Below are 19,305 nucleotides of genomic sequence, written 5' to 3'. Positions count from 1 at the left end.
CCAAGCTATTTCCATCTTTGCAAAGAAGACTCACTCAGTCGTTCAGATTTAAATTATTCTGCAGTAAGATCAATAAATGTGAGCAGGGTGCAGTAAGTCAAATTGGCTTCATTCAATCATGCTTTCAGGGTCAAAGAAGAGGAGTTGTCTAGCATGAAGGGTAAAGCAGAGCAAGGAACCTACTTTCCCCGCCCGCTTTGTAAACAATCTAAAGCTGTAAGGTGACCGCAAAGCCAAAGAGACAGCCTCTTTAGTAAACCCACTCATGTGTCCCACGCATGACCTCTAATCATCCTGCCCATCTCTGGGGGGTTTCCTGGAGGGTTCACCTTGTTGTAACAGTCTTCCATCCAACCATCACACTTTAGGCATGAGATACGACAGAAAACGTCCATGACTTGTGTCGTAAAAGATATCGTGCAAACACAAAAGACGGATTTTCTCCTTCAGTGTGGGCAAGACGATCCAACACTTCCTTTCTGAATAGAGCAAATTTTTTTCCTCTTTCCCAAGACCCAGATGGTTATCAAGTGGACGCATTTTGAAGATGTCATCATAATGTCACAGATGGCGGGGCTATGAAAGGTCACGGAAGAATCCTTCAAGGAGTGCATGAATGTGCTGTAGACAATGCTGAGGAAGTGTGTTAGACTCCAGGGGAATGACTTTAAAGAAGAAAACTTGTGACACCAGTTCTAGAACCATTCCAATGCAATTTGTGTAGTAGTCTTGTGGGGAGTGTAACTCGGGAGTAGTGTAATGAAGGTTATTCCCATAGCCAGATATGAAAGGCTGCATCCTCAAGTCTGAGGCCGTAATCCATTTAATGTGTTGCTTATTTCATAGCGCACCACACGGTGGACTATGTAATGACCAGCTCGGCCAAAGTATAAGGCATCCACTTTTTTTTTGCATTGCTTTAAAATCGGATGTACTTTTTGCTAATTAAGTTGTGCATCGCCAGTAGCTCAAGGCCAAGCACAGGAGGGCGGTGGGTGTTCATAGGAGGCCCATTACCTCATTACCAAACAGATCTGTTCAGCTGCTCTTTTAATTAAAACAAGCTGTTGTCACCTTTTCTTAAGTGCTTCACATACCAATGTCAGGCATCCTCAAATATATGCACTGAAGGTTACATCAGGCTCAGGAGCAAAGATTTACAGTCTGCATATATTAGAACTGATTCAAGAAAATATATCCTTTGCAGATTATCTGAATTGTAATCATATTTATCCTGTCCTTAATTATCCCTTCCCCCAAATGTTGGGTCTGAACAATTGTGGAGAATACCACTGACCTTAACGCCCTTCTTTCTGGACAGTGGGGTAATACCTGTCCCTGCCTGACCTTGCCGTCGCTTTGCTCCAGAGATGTCGCTTTGATTTAAAGACTGACGAAAAACAAGAAAAGCATAGTCAGGATGAAACTAATGGAGGGGGAATTCTCAGAGCAGACAAGGGATGTGATAGGGAGCACAAACATTACACAAGAGAAACAGAGAGTTTCCTTCATTAGACTGCAGCCATGAGATTCAACTTTTTTTTTTATTTTTTATTTTTTATTTTTTTTTGTTTACCAACAGCTACATCTCCACTACTGGAGGAAAAGGCAGATCAGTTCTGACACTGCATCATTTTGTTTTACTTAGGAGACAGACAGCTGGGAAATCATCGAGGGGCTGAAAATTGGTCAGAACAGCGTCCAGAGGCCAGATAAGCATGAAGGGTTTATGCTGAAGAAGCGGAAATGGCCTCTGAAAGGCTGGCACAAGGTGGGCCCCATTGGCAGATTTTCTTCTTAGAAAAACACTTTCAAGCAGTAGCTGATAAAAGTCCGCACTGGGAATAATTCGCTGCCTCACAAATGTAGCTTTTAAATACCTATTCAATTGTTATTTCCTTTTTAGACACACCAAGTAAGTCCCTATCCATCACAACCGCACACAATGCACCATTTTGAGAGCATCACATTTGAATTAATGCATTTGCAGCTACAAACGGAATTTCTCACTAGGGATTCACAGCCAGGTTTTACCCTATTGTTTTTATTAACACAAGGTTGTTGGGTTTTTTTCTCTGCAGCGATTTTTTGTTTTGGACAATGGTATGCTGAAGTACTCCAAGTCTCCCATTGATGTAAGTAACCATGACTCAAACCCCCAGGCTTGAGCAGGCCCGCCTGGCAACAATGAGTCAGCTGGAATGTTTGCAGCAAAAATTGCAGTGTTTAAATTTGCTTTAGCTTTGTCTGATACACTAAAATTAAACCATCTTGCTAAACACTAGTGATGAATCAATAATGAGGTCCATGAATGTCAAAAAACAGTATGCCTTTCCAGTAGTAAAAAACTATAGAAGTACATTAAACAAAAAAAAACAAGTATTGATGTTGAGATTGAAAATATCAGTTGATTTTTCTTTACAATACACAACACCTAACTTTATTGAACGTAGGTAAAATGAATGTAGAAATGTCATGCGCAAAATTAAGTTGAACTTTGTCCATGTGTAACAGATCCAGAAAGGCAAACTGCATGGCAGCATCGACGTCGGCCTTTCTGTGATGTCCATCAAAAAGAAGGCTCGTCGTATTGACCTTGATACAGAGGAGCATATCTATCATCTCAAGGTAACGGGAAGAGTCAACATTGTCATTTCAGTATCCAAGCGGATAATCGAAATCAAATAAATGCTCTACTTCTTAGGTCAAATCCCAAGACATCTTTGATGCCTGGGTATCCAAGTTGCGACATCACCGTCTTTACCGACAGAACGAGATTGTACGATCTCCTCGGGACGCCTCCATGCGGACGTTCCCTCCGTCGGCGGTTGCAGAGTCCCCTCAAGCTGCTTCAAGTCTTGGACATGATGCCAAGGTCACTTGTGACACAAACTAGAGTGAAATGTTGGCAGAAGGTCTTAGTCGTGGAGTAAATTGTCTGCCTCTTTGTAAAAAGGTCATTGTGGTCTGTGCACAATGATAAGTTTACCGACTAATGGCTGTGAATGCGTGGTCGATTAGTGTCTAGTGCTGCAACGGTTGCTTGACAGGTACAATGAATCTGACCATTAGGATGAAGGATTCATTTTTCTCTCTGGAGTCTAGACACATTGTGTTCTGCTTCATTTATCAATGAAAACAGTCCACACTCTAGACTACTTCCATTGTAGGTGCCAGTATGTGAAACAGTATGTCGCAAGCAGACAGTTACATCCCATAGTCAGAATCCAGAATGGAGCTCCCTCATGTGTTAAGAAAACAGTCCAATTCTTCGTCCAAACAGTCCAATTCTCCCATCTCTTCAGACACAATTTGAGATGATGAGCATCTATGCATCAGCTCTATTAGTCTCTTGTCAAAACAAAGTCCACCAACCACATTAATGTATTCCAGCTGTGTTTATTGAAAACTAACGTATTCACTATTTTTGCGCTCAAGCCAAAGCAAAACTTAAAAGAAAAATATTGGCCTAGGACGAGGAACTGTTGTTGAAGTGAGGGGATGAGCTTCATTTAGCCATATCCTCGTCTAATAAGTGGGGGGTGGTTGTTGACATCTTGTGGCATTACAGGCAACTACAAAACGTTTTGTGGTTGTCAGTTACAGATTTTCACTATTTATGACAGGGTTCTGTACCTGTATTTTTTTTATTTATTTATTTATTTATTTTTAAATCTGACACTAACCCTTGTATCCCTCTAAAGCAAGCTAAACCCAGTGGGCTGCCATGGCAAACACCCGTCCCCACCGACAGCAGCCTGCCTGTCTCCTACAGAAACGGTCAGAGCAAAGTGGCTGCCTGGCTGCAAGAATCCGAGGAAATGGACAAATGTGCAGAAGGTGTGTTCTGCTCTCTGTTCATTCTGGGAACATGCACGTATCATGCAGTTATCCCTTACAACACAGTCTCAACATATTTAGCATGTTTTAACAATAAAATTCTTTCAGATCTTGCACGTTGCCAGTCCAACCTGACTGAGCTGAGTGGCCTCTTGCAGAGTCTGGAAATTTTACAAAGGACTCAGTCAGCACCCAACTTTGCGGATATGCAGGTTGAAAACGTAAACACACACACATACAGAAAGACACACACAAAATCATATGGGGTACTACCGTGCCCTGATGTAGAAGAGCCGCATTTAATCCCCAGTCGTCCTTCCTTTGTGACTTTGGCCTTTGAGTGTTTATTTCAAATATCAACGTTGCCCAAAAGTCAGCTGACCCTTTTTCTTTCGTTTCAGGTATCATTTGAACAGACGTAAGGCAGTCAACTATTGACAGTTTAGATTTTGAATTTTTTTGTAAGGCTTTCATTCCCTTGCCCATTACATTCAAGCAGCATTGCAAAAAATATCCACCTGGCAGGAAGTTTTTCTGTCCCCGAATACGGTTCGGCACCAGTTTAAAAAGCTTCATGGGTGTCACACCGCTCCACCACATTGGCTATCTGAGGCCATCTCTTGAAACAGGATCTGTTCTTGACAGACCACGCAGTGGAATACCTGCAACGACTGCCACTGATGAACAAAATGAAACGTCAGCGCCTTTGCTGACGCTGATCTACAGCAAACCTTCTGTATAGACTTTCTCTGGCTTTGCACAATCATCTGCTCTGGGAACTGTCCCCCCTCCCAATCAGAGGTAGTAGGACCTGGTGTTATGTTGCATAGTTTGTCAAAAACGGATCCAATTTTGACAAACTTGTCATAGAGTAAATTGTACTACACAGAGCAATTTTGCTATGCTGTTCTAATCCCAGTTGGCAAGCCATGCAAAAAAAAAAAAAAAAAAAAAGATAGGCTTACAAAAACTGCAAAGCATAAGCTGTGGAATGCGGATGATGGTCATTATCTGTCCAAATGATACCTGAAACAAAATAGAAAAAAGTAAGTGTTTAGTAACTTCTAGGACACCCTCCTTCTTAGCTTGTCGTGGTTTTTTACGTGATAGACATAGTGTGTATGAAGGAGCTCAGAATGTGCTTGAGGTTTGCCAGTTTAGGAAAGTGGCACTTTCCTCCATTATATTCCCAGACAGACAGGATTCAGTCATGCGTATCACCAGCATCAACCGCTTAGCACCACTCATCACATTTGGCGCTGAATTTTGTTTGCTATTCATTTATTGGAATTTGTCTGATTTGTAACTTCAGAACAGCCAATTTGTGTGTTGACTTTTGCTTTTTGTGTGAATGTGTTCTTATTAACCACTCGACTGCATACTTTCATCCACATTTGCTACATAGACGGCTTGCGTAGAATTGACAAAGAAAGAAAAGCGCATGAACAGAAGATGGAGGACAAAAAGTGTCGGCAAAGATGCAAAATTCCAGCTTCAGGTACTAATTTTTTGTTGTTTTTTTGTACGAAAAGGGGCCTGACTCATTCTCTCAGACATGATTATTATTTTAAGAAGGTCTTGCTTCCCAAATTAAATTAGAATAATAATAATTACATATAATTATAAGTTGAACAAAACTTTTTTACTTTTTATGTAGTCTTTTTAGCTTCAAACTCGCCTCAACAGTTGTGGGATCTTATTTTTTTTTCTTGTGCCCAGTTTTGCTCTTATTTTGCTTAACATATTGTGTGCTTCCCATTAAAAAAAAAAAACCACTTGGCTTTCAGTCACAGAGGTGTTACACAGATAAAAGAGTAAAAAGCAGTTTGAGTAGTGCGTGCTCGATTTGCAAATGTCTCTACGATGAATCCCTCTCACAAGATCGTAGTGCATTATTTTTATTTGACTTCCTTGGAATAACTTTAGAGACTCAACATGACTGCGCTTCTCAGCTGATTAACCCGCATCATCTCTCATTAGGTCCCGCTGTCATCCAGCATGTCGCCAGTGCGCCTCCACTCATCCAACCCTAACCTCTGCGCCGAGATGGGGGACTTTCAAGCTCCCGTCTCCCGGCTGACAGACAGCGTAGAGTGTACTAGTGACTACATCAAACTGCAAGAGGAGTTCTGCACCATCGCCCAAAAAGGTTAGCGTACGTGCAATCAAGCATGACACGAAAGCGAACATCCCCAAAGCAAATGTTTTTTTAAATTGTTGTCATACTGTCAATAAGATTGTAAGTCAGGAACAAATGCATATACCAATGAAATGATCAAACATCAAAAGTATTGAATGCGTGCGTCAAACTCATGTGTTTTACAATCATCTAATTAGGTTATACAGTGTTTAACACATTACACCCCAAGGATAAAATGTATGATATTGCACTATGATCGACTGTAAAGGCATAATTTAAATGTTACTAGTATAGTTAATATCACTATAAAGTGACTATGGTGTCATCATCAAAATCGCTCAATCGTCACGAAAACACAGCACAATAATTGAACTTGGAGTTCTTCTTAGAAGTGGACAAACATTTCTACAAGTACTGGACAATGATAAGTCTCTTAAAATTTGTTTCCTTCATACGTTTAGAATTTTGTGTGTAGTTGTATGGGCTCAAACTTAAAATCGCCACCATTTCATGGGGAAATATCAGTTGATGTCAAAACCATTCAGAAATTTGAAACATTTGTTTGTTTAAACAATAGTCACATTGCTAAGTGAAGGTATGGAACATTTTTTTCTAAAAAGCTCCACCCTGTCAGCAATCTCATATTTTGCATGTACATCATCATTGCGATTTCCAAATGTTCATCAAAACTAGTGTGGCAGGTTGAACAATATGCATTTCTAACAACATAACATTCATTTATGAATATGAAGTTCAATGGAAAATCTCAACTTCTGTGTGGTGAATTGAGGAAGTCTCTAAGACACCTTATGGTGATACTGACTCAGTAATACCCTCTTTTATATGTACTTTTATATTTACACAGCAGAAACGATCATTTTGAATTTGCATTCCTGCCAACACGCAGCAAAGATTTAGCAAGACAGTCGTGTTGTTATTTTGGTGGGATGCTTGTTGTTGTCCTAGTGAACTCTCAGAGCCACACCTCTAATGCAGATTCTCACCAAAATGCAATAGGCTCTTCCTGGTATTTACTCTTTTACAATGTCAAAATGCCACAGTACATCACGTCCGGCCTTGTTTACCACAGAAATATTTGGCCAAACGTTTTTAACCTGCAGCTGGCCTAAAGAACGTATGTGGACTGCAGACGAGCAGTGGACAGTGCCAGCGCCATGCCACACGTGTGATGCCGTGCAGCTGCAGTTGACTGCTAGCGCTAGCTCGGAGGCACTTCTCCATTATATAATGTAGTCAGCAATGGCATCCCTCTCTGTCTTCCCTCTGCGTGCTCACAAGGCAATTTTACATCCCGTCGCATTGATGGCCTCCTAAATGCCCCTGAGTTTTGCATTCTGTGCTAAACAACTCGGCGTGGTCACTAACATTATAGTATCCCTCACTTTTCCACTTACGTAATACGTATTAAGAACGGTGCGTTGCATTTAAGGCACCGAGCAAAATCAGCTGACGCGAAAGAAGTGTGCCGCGTGAATGATCATTGTGCCCTTATTGCGCCATTCTTTCCGTGCACAGTCCACACGCTGCTCAAGTCGGCTTTCAACACAGTCGCCATTGAGAAAGAAAAGATCAAGCAGATTCTGTCTGACCAGGACCAGTCTGACCACTCAGCCCAGATCAACTCCCTGAGGAAGTCTCTGTCACAGGTAATGAGCCTGTCCTCAAGCCAACGTGTAATGGATTTGACCGCCACACACATCTGCTGGTTGGCGTGCCACTGGTTGCCAGGGAACCATCAAGAAAAGAGCTGACTAGATCATTACTACAATTCAAATATAACTACACGATGTGAAGTCCAAGTACAGTACATTCAAAAGCTGCCGTTTATTCCAAGGAGTCACCGCTATCACAGCATAAAGTGATGTGCGAGGTTGTTGCAGCCCATTTGTCTTCTCTTACAATAATTGGTGAGAAAAAGAAATGTCCCGTGGTCTTCATTACCGCTGCTCCTTGAGCCCGTCTTGTCCGCCCCACGGGCTTACTGTAATTGGACTGTCCCTCACTAACTGTTTCCATCACACACACACACACACACACATTAAAAGCTTATGTGACAGCATTGTCGGATGTCCCAAGCTGGAGGTCACATTTCTTGACAAAGGCCTTGTGGGAAAAATGACAGTCACCAATCACTACACTGTGAAATTTGAATGCTTCAATAGTCAGAAATCTACATGGTGTCATTATGTTTTCATTTGGAAGTATTGATAAGTTTGGTGTCTCTCTGTGGCTGCACAACTGAAATTGGGAGACCAAGAGAGTGAAAGGCTAATTGATAGCAATGTATGTTGGCGAGTTATACAGTAATTATTGTAATATAATGTTTCTTTAAAAATAATCATTACTTCATTTAGATTGCTCTCTCCTGCACCACTGGTACAGATGTAAAAAGCATGCTGATTTATTTCTAATCCTCCCAACAAATTACATCTTATGTCTTAATTGGTTAATAAAGTAGAAATGAATGAAAATCGGAACAACCAATTTAATTTTCGTCCAAGGCCGTGTCCCAAAACGCAGAACTTCGAACCCGACTGAATCGCATCCACTCCGAGTCTGTCCTGTCGGAACAAGTCGTGAGCGTGAATATCATCTCCACTCCTGATGAGGTAGGCCACTGTGTTGCTCATGGCTAATTTAACGCTCCGTACTGATAAAACAACCAGGCGGCCAGGTAGTTGTATTATTGGTTTCCTGCCTTATTGGTCGATGGCCTTTCAGATTGATGATTTCTTCAGTAGAGGCTCAGTAATGTTTTAAGGGATCATTATTCAATGCAGATGCTGACTTGAAAAGGAGTAATTGGAAATGGATGGAAGCATAAAGTGAACTCCCGTGTCTTTCTGTCACTGTGCTTTCTGGCAGGTTGGAGAGCAGATGGGCATCCCTCTGACGCAGCAGGCTTCCAACGAAAGCCGACTTTCCATGTCGGAGTCTGTATCCGAGTTCTTCGACGCCCAGGAAGTGCTTCTATCGGCCAGCTCGTCAGAGAATGAGGTAATTTGAGTCTTTGGGGTGGAGCGCAAGGACCATAATGTAGGCCCTGGGTTAGTTAGCAACTAATGAGAGCGGCCTGTAAGGTTAAAATAGCACATTTAATGGAAACTCAATCATAGTCGGGCACTTGGAAAGGCTCCCTGTTAATTGGAGCAGACGCCTCATCCCTCATTTGGCTTCAATTTGGTCTTTTATTTCTTTATGTTTAATTAGAACAATGCTTCCAGCTCTGTTTAAAAGAACAATTAGGCCACTTGAAACCATAATTTCTGCCCGCTAACTCTCTGTAGCCTCTGAGGGGCTATTAAAGAGGGTTGCTCTCCAGTCATGCATTGTGAAGGATAACTCTCAGAGGACATTTATCACACTGTAACATGAAGGCAGGCCCATTCAGACCCGTGTTGGCCAAACACAAAGCACCAGGAAACTGCCACACGGTTCAATACAGACGTGCTCGTGTGAAAAATACGCTGCGGTCTCTCTCCGCGTGATAGCTGCAGTACTGTGCTGCAGCTTCTTCCCCTTGAGGGAACTGCAGCAAGCGCAGCCAAACCTGGTTGCAGTTTGTGTCCCGACGATCCTGATTCTGAATCTCCCCCTCTACCTGCTCCACCTACAGGGCTCAGACGATGAGTCATACGTCAGCGACGTGAGCGATAACATCTCAGAGGACAATGCCAGTGTGACCGATAACGTCTCCAGACAAAGTAGGTCCGCCTCGTTCTACTCCGTTACTAACTTTAAGCATTTTGCAGTTTTCTTTCAGAAATTGTGTGCAATGACTCAACAGAGGATCCTACTCTGAGGAAGCACAAAGCTGACACACTCGCGCGCTTGGCGAGCTCATTTATCATTGCGGCTGAAGCCACGGACTTTCCTGGGCCTATCTGTGCCAAGATCTTTTCTTGGGTTTGACGAGGGCACCCGTGTGTGGAGGGATGGGCTCTCCCGCCTTCATCTCTGTCATATCCCAAACACTTTTAGCAAAGGAAACTTCCAGTAGTCTAGTCTTGGAAACATCAAGCTCATGCAGATACACTGGTAGGCTTCAAAAGTAAACAAAACAGCAAAACTCTGCATGCAGTCCTGCAGGAGTCAAGTGAAATAAAAATCCAGTTTCAGCACAAATTGCACCCTAACATGATGAAAGGAGACATTCTATAATATATATATATATATGTAATTTGAACACTGCCCAAATTTCTTTTTTTTTTCAGTATCTTAATGGAAAAAGCTAAACACTCACAAAAATAGTTTTAAGAAGACCCGTTTCTCATTAACTCCTATATACTTGTGATTAAAGCAATATTCTTATTTATTGAGATGGTGATGGTGGAGTGAACCCATGAGTTTGCAATTCCTAATTGAACTTCTGAAATAGATTTGAGTTTTCTATAATATTCTAATTTACATTTATCTGAACATGTTTCATGGGATTTTCCACATTAAAATGTAAACACGATCTGGATCAGATCCCAATGAAATGACAGCTTCTGATCCTGTATATTCATAACAATCTGACTTTAAATGACTTTTCATATTTTTCACTGACGGCGTAGCGGCTTACGTGCCTGACTTCTGTGCAGGCAGCGTTGGTTTAGTGCCCAGTCGGTGACGGGGGTGAATATGAGAGTGCCAACAGTTGTTCATCTCTATATGTGCAATCTGGTGGACGGTGACCAGTCCAGGGTATAGTCTGCCTCTCACCCACCAGGCTGTAGTCTGCCTCTCACCCAAAGTCAGCTGGGAACAGCCCCAGGCTACCTGTGACTGTGAAACGGGTGAACGGACAGATCTGACTGCTGTATCATTTTACATAAAGAAAAAGCTACTCCGAGTGTTTTGTCTTTTCAGTGGCCAACGGAGACTTCGCCGCCTGTGCCTTCCGTAACGGGCGGCGCATCTCCCTGCCGGCGCCCTGTCCTGACACCGGCAACATCAACCTGTGGAACATCTTGCGGAACAACATAGGCAAGGACCTCTCCAAAGTGTCCATGCCCGTGGAGCTCAACGAGCCTCTCAACACGCTACAGCGCATGTGTGAGGAGCTGGAGTACAGCGAGCTGCTGGACAAGGCCGCTGAGATGGAGGATCCCTTTGAACGCATGGTAACCCTCAAGTACCACCCTCACACAAAAAAAAAATCTTTGGCTCTCCAAGTACTGTTACAGTGACCAACTTGAAAATACCGGATTATGTTATCTGTAAAGATTTTCATACGTAAAGGCCTCAGCACCGGTTTGAACCCATGAGGCCAATGTGTGAGCCGTTATACCTCTGTGCCTTCCTGCCATGTGACAGGATGCTTCGCTACTTCATATCTTATTCATAAAACTTGCTGATCACTTCTGGTTGATGTCCACGGTGGTGTTGTCTCGCTTGTGCCAGGTTCTGGTCGCTGCCTTCGCCGTATCAGGCTACTCATCCACCTACTACAGAGCAGGAAGCAAGCCATTCAACCCGCTCCTTGGAGAGACGTATGAATGTATAAGAGAAGACAAGGGATTCTGTTTTTTCTCTGAACAGGTACAGATGTACTTGCTCACACGATCTTTCTTACTAGAATCACACTCATTGTGCAAAACATTTGGGCCAGCGGTACCTTCAGATTCGAATGACCCGCCTTATGAGTCTTTATGGAGATAGGAGCAATCATTCAGCTGATTTTTGTCTTCGATATGAGCAAAATTGGAGATCGAAGGGCTAAATAACCATGTAAATATGCCAATAAAACAACTACAATTACTGCAGTTTATGGAGCCTTTTGGAGTAACTATGAAACTTGTGTGCGTGTGTGTGTGTCTGAATGACTGCTGTATGATGGATAAAGGGGAATTCCACTGGTTTGCATTAACAATGTATCCAATAGGTCATGTAATATGTACTCTATTTTGGCAATGTGATGTTAAATCCTCTCTCATCTAATCGTGTTTTGAGAAGATTTTTATCGACAATTACAAATTTTCAAGGGTGCTGCCATTTTTGCAAGTCACTTGACCTACATGCGCAGATGTCACGTGTTACGTGGGGTTCCAAACGCTCGATTACATGGGGACACCAATATGCCCAGCGCTGATTTCTCGGATTTATCCTCATCTGATGAAGAAATAGCAGTATCAGTTGATCGGGAAGACAGAGGAATAATTCCATACACAGCCGTGAGCGGCTTGACCACTCGGTTGATCGGGAAGATGGAGGAATAGTATTCCGCTGTGCCGCTCACTCCGCGTCATTCCGCCCAAAGAACCATCCGAATATTCAACATTAATTACAGCCACAGGTTCATATCTGTATGGAAGTATTCCTTCGTCTTCCTGATCACCCGATACTGCTATTTCTTCATCACATGAGGATAAATCTGAGAAATCAGCGCTGAGAATATCGGTGTCCCGTGTAATCGAGCGTTTAGAACCTCACGTAACACGTCACATCTGCGCACGTAGGTCATGTGACTTGCGAAAATGGCAGCGCCCCCGAAAATTCATAATTGTCGATAAAAATCTTCTCAAAACACTATTAAATGAGAGAGGATTTAACATCACATTGTCAAGATAGAGTACATATTAAATGACCTATTGGATACATTGTTAATGCAAAATCAGTGGAATTTCCCTTCAAGGTGGCCAGGTCTTACACACCAATAGGAATTTTATGAATCACAAACTGCTTGGTTCTTTCCAATCTATCCAACTATGTTCTTCCTATGTTCTCCCTTCTTCATCTACGTCATATCCCAAACACATTAAGCAAAGGAAACTTTCAGTAGTCTAGGAGTTGTAGTCTATTATTTTATTAAGTACAATCTTAATTAGTGCCGCTTACCTTATTCAAAAACATATGACCAATTTTTTGTTGGCCTTTTTAGAGGAGCCCGTTAAGGGTTTATGGCATTTCCATTGACTTCATTGGGGAAAGGATGATTTTGAGTTATAAGCGTATTCATTCGGAGGATGAATTAAATATGGATTGAAGCACTCGTGTATAGCTCATTTATTCACACAGTTCTCTAAATTTGAAACCATCTTGAATTTGAATATTTCGATAAATACATCACCTAGGGAAACAAAATTAAATGTGTTTTTTGTTGAAGAAAAAGATTAATCAAAATTCCAACATTTTTAAATGGATGTAGATTGTATGACCAATTTCCATCTGTCTTGTGAGATAACCAAAATTTTAATTTTTGCCTTCCTTCTTGAAATTTTGTGTGTCTCCGATTTAAAATGACAAAGCGTTGTCAGACTTTTTCTGTTCTTTTCGCAAGGTGAGCCACCATCCTCCCATCTCTGCCTGCCACTGTGAGTCCAAGAACTTCACATTCTGGCAAGGTAGGCTGCACCTCTGATTCATGGAGGATTTTGGATGGATGCAATAATCAAAGCTTCCGATGTCCTTGTTATTCCAAAAATCAAGACAATGGAACAGGAGGCATAGTTTTGCTGTTTTTTTCTTCCCACAGATGTGAGATGGAAAAATAAATTCTGGGGAAAGTCAATGGAAATATTGCCAGTCGGGACAGTCAGCCTCATGATTCCCAGGTAACCTCCATATTGACGCATCTATTCTCAATTATGCCGTCAATACGTCTGCCTAAAAAGCCGCCGAGTCTTCACCCACCACCCACATGAAGAAAGGTCAAGTCTGTTGGTTTTGAAAAAATAGGTTTAGAATACATTTTGTCCCTTTGTCGCCATTATAAATCCCTTTAACTGCGCAGGTGTTGGATTGGCTTTTTTGTGAGGTACACCAACTGTCTCATGTGATACCATCCACTTAAGCTGTAATTTTTCCGAAAACCGTAGTTGGATTTGCATTGTGTTCAACCTGATACAAAAGTCTGATGTCGTGGTAAGTAATTCTTGGTAGTTTGCATTTCAAGTCTCAGACACTGCAAATAGCTAATCCACTGGGAATAATAAACCCCAGGTGATGCTACCATTTTTACATTTGAATATAATTAATGCATGAATACTGAAAATGTGGAGCTACTGAATACAGAATTTGACTAAACAACTTGTGTTTTTGAGTGTTCATGCTGGGAAAAAAAACAACAACATGAAAAATAGTACATTTTTCACCAGGCCCAATGTGTATTCAAATATTTATGATTTATTTTTATTTATTTCATGTTTAGGCCCTCAGATTGTGTTGGTTGATAGAATCTATAAATAATAGGCATAATAATAGGGATGTCACAGCAGTCGCTGCTATAAGCATCTGAAACACACGAAGTAAAAGGGGTATTTTTTTTTGTTTTTTATGCACAATGTTAATTTCACCAGAGTGGAGTTTCACTTTTTGTGTTTCACTGTGGCTTTAAAAATAAAAAAAAGGTCCATCTTTCTACCTGCAGATGTCATGTCTGCGTTCCCTGTCTCTGTTCAGATTTGGAGATCACTACGAATGGAACAAAGTCACCACATGTGTCCACAACATCCTCAGCGGCCGGCGTTGGATCGAACACTACGGCGAGATCACCATAAGAAACACAAAAAGCAGTGCTTGCCTCTGCAAACTCACATTCGTCAAGGTCAGTGGAGGTTTAGTTTGATGTGGGCCACGTGCAATGTTCCCTCTAAGATGTGCATTTGCGCACTTGTTGCACACTCTCAGCGCAGATGAAAACAGGTCCAGCGCAGTGAACTACAGCATGATGTTTTTTCTTTTGTTTTTTTTTTTACACGGCAAAACACTGCCTCTCACAACAGCTTCTGCTCGGCCACATCGGGCCACACACTCTACTTCCTACTTTACATGACACCAACCCCGTCCCCCCAGCCCCCACGACCCCACCTTCGGTCTTAAAGGGGTACATTCATAATTACCAACACGGCCCAGCAACAGTCTGGGCAATGTAGAGCAAAGCGTTAGACATGCATACGTTCACTCTCAATAATAATGATAAAAGTAAAAAAAAAAAAAAAAAAAACGAAATGTTGCTTTGATGAATGTCAGAGTATGAGTATGTGAATAATAGAAGAAAAAGTGGTGAAACTGGATGAGATTTTCTCTTTTTTGAGTAAAAAGGTCTAGTTTGAAGCCATAGTAGAAAGTGCAGGATGAGATTCTGCGTAATGTTAAAATTCCACCTTGGCACAGCCTGATTGAGGATGAAAGCACAGATGATACATTTCCCAAAAAGCTAATTCTGTATTTTAAATATAGGTGGCAACATAACATTAACCCTACAACTGTTTGGGAACATCATTCAGCTTTCAACATGCGTTACGAAAGATATTCTGCAAGCAATAAGATAAACAAACATGAACCAAGAAAAACAGACAGGTATTTCATTGTGGGTTAAAAAAAAAAAAAAAAATGAAACGCAGTTGGAAGCGACCTTTCAAATTTATAGTTCATAGTTGGCTTGGTTTGGTTAGCAATGTATTTTTTGTTTGTTGACATTTTCAGTGTAAGTTTGCAAAAACACAAAATTTTTCTTAGAAATGTTCTGATGGGAATGTAATCTGAACCTTTGAATGAGCCACGTAACTTCAGTGGATGACACGGATCTGACCAGAGTGGATATGTCTGATGTTGCTCACAGTGGTCAAAGGGAGCGCTCACAGCCTTGGTGTGTGTGCTCAGACACGTAAAAAATTAGAGGGAACAATGGCCATGTGTGGTCTACATGTGCTGATAAGTGGACCCTCCTTCTTTTAGGGGAACTACTGGAGTTCGAACGTGAACGAAATCCAAGGATTTGTGATGGACCAGGAAGGAAAAGTGATCCACAGGCTTTTTGGAAAATGGCACGAGGGGCTTTACTGTGGTGTCCCACCATCAGCCAAATGTATCTGGAGGCCAGGTAAGCACTTGCATTGGGAATAAAATGAACCGTTCCAGATTCCGATATCTTCACAGTGACATGTCATGCAAAAAAAATCCCACAGATGACAGATCATGATATTTACCATTGCTCTTCATATAGTTTTTAAAAAAAAGCTGTTACTGTAACACCACAGAACAGCAACAAATACAAATCAAAATGGATTGGACCCCCACATAGTCGTGATTTAGCACCTATCCCTCATTACTTGCTACAGGTCCAACTTATTGTACATTTATAGTTTAAATTTGAACAGAGAACAAGAATCAACGACTCCCAGATTTCACTTTTCACGGTAGGGCTTGGTAACTAACCCAGCGACTAGTGGCGTCCACTGTATATTCTATTAGAACTATTACTGGATTTTACTCGAGAACCTTCTTTGCTTATTATTCTGTCTGTTAAAAACATTGCATCTCCTCCAGTAGACCTCGGTGTTGCTCGGCATGGCAACACTAAAGCTGTGTGACTTTAAATTCAGACTTGCCTGTGTACTGTAAACCCAAATTGATTGCTTAAAAATCTGTGATATCACGGGATACAAAGTAAACCTCAATCCAAAGTTCAACATTTTAGATTTTTTTTAACCTATTCTCAGTTATTTACTGAAACACATCATTAAGTGAGCCGCATAAATGCTTTGATGTCATCTTGCGGCAAATAGAATGCAATGTAAACTTTGGGGTGGTCAACTACATGTAGATTCTTGTTATTCACTGCAGGGCTCCATCCCTATCCCACTGTACTTCTCATGCTGTTCATCTTCTTGCTAGGCTCTATGCCCACAGACTACGAGCTATATTACGGCTTCACCAGGTTCGCCACAGAACTCAACGAGCTTTGTCCCGAGTTGAAAGATGTCCTGCCGCGAACGGACGCACGCTTCAGACCCGATCAAAGGTCACAAAGACCACCGGCATAGATAAACTCCACAAAGTGGATCTCAACGTTAGTCAATCAATGTGCATTCTGCTTCACAAAAGGTACCTAGAAGAGGGTAACTTGGAGCTTGCTGCCTCCGAGAAGCAGCGAATTGAAGACCTGCAGAGGACCAGGAGGAAGTGGAATGAAGAAAATAATGTCAAACAGGAGCCTTGCTTCTTCAAGTAAGACACTAACCACACTCATTCATCATACTGGCTTAAAAAAACATTGCCAGTTCATTTCCATTCTCCCTGACGTTCATTTGCATAACAATTTAGTCCCTTTCTGACTACGGTGTATTGTCAAGGCTCTAGCGTGTGCGTCAGTGACGTGAGCTTTAATGGCAAAGTGCAACTCACCGTCATTGCCATGATGACAAGAACAAAACGAAAAGGAAAAGTCCACAACAGAATTGACCGCAACATTCAGACTAAAAACTGCTCAAAATTTGATTTGATTTTACTAACGGCTTTATTTTTGTTGCAGGAAAGTGGTTGACGCTAATCAAAGAGAACGTTGGGTGTCGAACAACACGTACTGGGAGCTGCGCAAAAACCCTGGATTTATCAACATGGAGCCTAGCGTGAACCTGTGGTAGCCCACAGCCCCTCGCTCCCCTCCTCACATAGCAACGTCTGACTGCACAATTGAGATGTGAGAAGAAAACCAAAAACTAATAAGACACATTTGGAGGTGACGCGCCCGGATTGGTGCAAAGCTTACAAGAGGAGCCTCACCTTCAATGTAGTCGGATCTTCTTCAGCTACTTAAATGACTCCCGAGTCGGCCTTAAATGCGGACACCCATACTTAACTACAACCATGTGCATGCTTAAGACAGCTCTTACAGGCATCCGGCCATATTTAATACATTACGGTTGTAGAAAAAGAGATATTTTTTTATAAAATATCTTAGCAGAATTTTTTTTTTTTTTTTTTTTTTTTGCCTTTTAATACAATTTGTGATGGGGAACAACACGTCAAGCCACAGCTGCGTGCACACACCCCATAGCATGTTACACAACAGTGTAACCATATTCATCTGAAAATCAATAGACACGAGTCAGAAGTTGTCTGCTCAATCTCGGCTTGAAGACCCCTCATTCCCTGCCTCGCCATCTAATTTCAACCATCTGCTTAAAAGCCACTCCGTCCATGTATAGTGCTGAGCTTACTTCGTTACACTGCAGGGAAACGCTCTAAACTGGGGGGGTGGGAGAAGTGTGGCCCGGAGAGAATTTACATTATGAAGAATATTTGTTGCATTAATGGAGTCATTTGTTTTGTGCATGTAAAATTTAAATGTTTTTAGTTGTTTTTAAGCATTGTTCCTAAAAAAAGGTTTCTTAAAATACATTCAGTGATTATTTTATTATTTTTACAGGAATTGAATACGTGATTAATTTATTGTATTATTTTTGCCATTTTCAACTCAAAAAATTAATTGAAATGTATTTATTCATAATAACAAGCCATTCAATAGTTAAGTGAGTGCAAATATTTCATCATTGCCCCCGAAAATTTATTTTATTATTGTATTAAGTAGCTGGTTAAATTATAATTAAAAAACAATTTGGAGGTTGAATTACTATTTTATTATGAAAGTGAAATATTTTACATACAGATTTTAATGACATGGACCATTTTCCCATTTTTAAAATCATTATGTATTTAATCACTCAATACAGATAAAGAATTTCCAAAAAAGATGGGTTTGCCCAACCCTGCTGCTAATTTATCCAAAGATACTGTAGGTGGCTTCATTTATTTTACTAATACTATGCCTCAAAGTGTGGTACTATATTTTCGATTACAAACCACTCATCAACATATTTATTACATTACATGGACAAAAGTACTGGTTGTTGCATCCATGGAAAGTTCCGGGTTTGTAATGGGGGAGCCTGGAAAAAAGACCCAGACAGAAAATGCATACTCCACCCAGGAAGGCCCAAAAAGAGACACAAACCTCCAACCTCGGGACCGTGAGGCAGATATGCTAACCACTAGCGCACAGCGTTGCCCTATGAATTAATTCACAGACTGAAGGTGGATTTTTGTCCATGTATGTCACGTTCTGGCAGCTACTTTGTCAACCCTAAAACTGCAGAGCCACCTGCTGCTCACTCAAGGGAACTACAGCTCACTGATGCAGGCGTGTCATCAAATTTGATTGAGTTATTCTGATTTAGCTGATCAATAACTAGCGACTAAAACTGATACAGCCCCGACAGCTGTCACGGGAGGGTTTCTCATTTGTTATAAAACCAACGCTGATTGACAAAACAAATATGGAGTAAAACTTCACTTTTGCTGATGACCTTTGTCTGCACTTTCTCCCCTCGACAAGTATTCAATTTCACTTGCCGTGCCTTAAAGCATTTAAGAATGACACGTACACTGCTGGTGAGAAGAAGTTCTGCCATCTGCATCTCTGCTAAGCGATAGTAAAGCTAAAGGACTGTGTGTTCTTGCTCAACATATATGTCTTACAGTAGATTTACACTAGGTTCTTTGCTATGCCGCCATACTACATGCAACCTGAAGTAACTGTA

At 41.4% G+C, this 19,305-nt stretch overlaps 1 protein-coding gene across 4 annotated transcripts in view; it reads left to right on the top strand.

Annotated features, from left to right (window-relative positions):
- The window catches only part of osbpl6 (oxysterol binding protein-like 6), a 41,815-nt gene extending 22,638 nt beyond the window's left edge, over positions 1–19,177 (top strand). The window contains exons 3-23 of one of the 4 annotated variants that reach the window (XM_061840927.1): positions 1,649–1,771; positions 2,082–2,135; positions 2,515–2,628; positions 2,705–2,875; positions 3,705–3,840; positions 3,949–4,061; positions 5,246–5,338; positions 5,821–5,989; positions 7,517–7,647; positions 8,503–8,610; positions 8,867–8,998; positions 9,618–9,705; positions 10,853–11,106; positions 11,387–11,524; positions 13,263–13,326; positions 13,458–13,536; positions 14,384–14,528; positions 15,662–15,806; positions 16,601–16,727; positions 16,811–16,933; positions 17,238–19,177. In XM_061840927.1, the coding sequence (XP_061696911.1) occupies positions 1,649–1,771; positions 2,082–2,135; positions 2,515–2,628; positions 2,705–2,875; positions 3,705–3,840; positions 3,949–4,061; positions 5,246–5,338; positions 5,821–5,989; positions 7,517–7,647; positions 8,503–8,610; positions 8,867–8,998; positions 9,618–9,705; positions 10,853–11,106; positions 11,387–11,524; positions 13,263–13,326; positions 13,458–13,536; positions 14,384–14,528; positions 15,662–15,806; positions 16,601–16,727; positions 16,811–16,933; positions 17,238–17,349 (2,619 nt within the window). In that variant the 3' untranslated portion in view covers positions 17,350–19,177. Of the gene's footprint in view, positions 1–1,648; positions 1,772–2,081; positions 2,136–2,514; positions 2,629–2,704; positions 2,876–3,704; positions 3,841–3,948; positions 4,062–5,245; positions 5,339–5,820; positions 5,990–7,516; positions 7,648–8,502; positions 8,611–8,866; positions 8,999–9,617; positions 9,706–10,852; positions 11,107–11,386; positions 11,525–13,262; positions 13,327–13,457; positions 13,537–14,351; positions 14,529–15,661; positions 15,807–16,600; positions 16,728–16,810; positions 16,934–17,237 lie in introns of those variants that run through there. The other 3 variants (XM_061840928.1, XM_061840929.1, XM_061840930.1) reach the window with 3 other exon arrangements.
- Positions 19,178–19,305: the final 128 nt, after the last annotated feature.

This window comes from Syngnathoides biaculeatus, chromosome 14, assembly GCF_019802595.1.
Source record: "Syngnathoides biaculeatus isolate LvHL_M chromosome 14, ASM1980259v1, whole genome shotgun sequence".
In the NCBI taxonomy this organism is placed as follows: Eukaryota; Metazoa; Chordata; class Actinopteri; order Syngnathiformes; family Syngnathidae; genus Syngnathoides; species Syngnathoides biaculeatus.
This window is presented reverse-complemented; position numbering and strand designations above follow the sequence as displayed.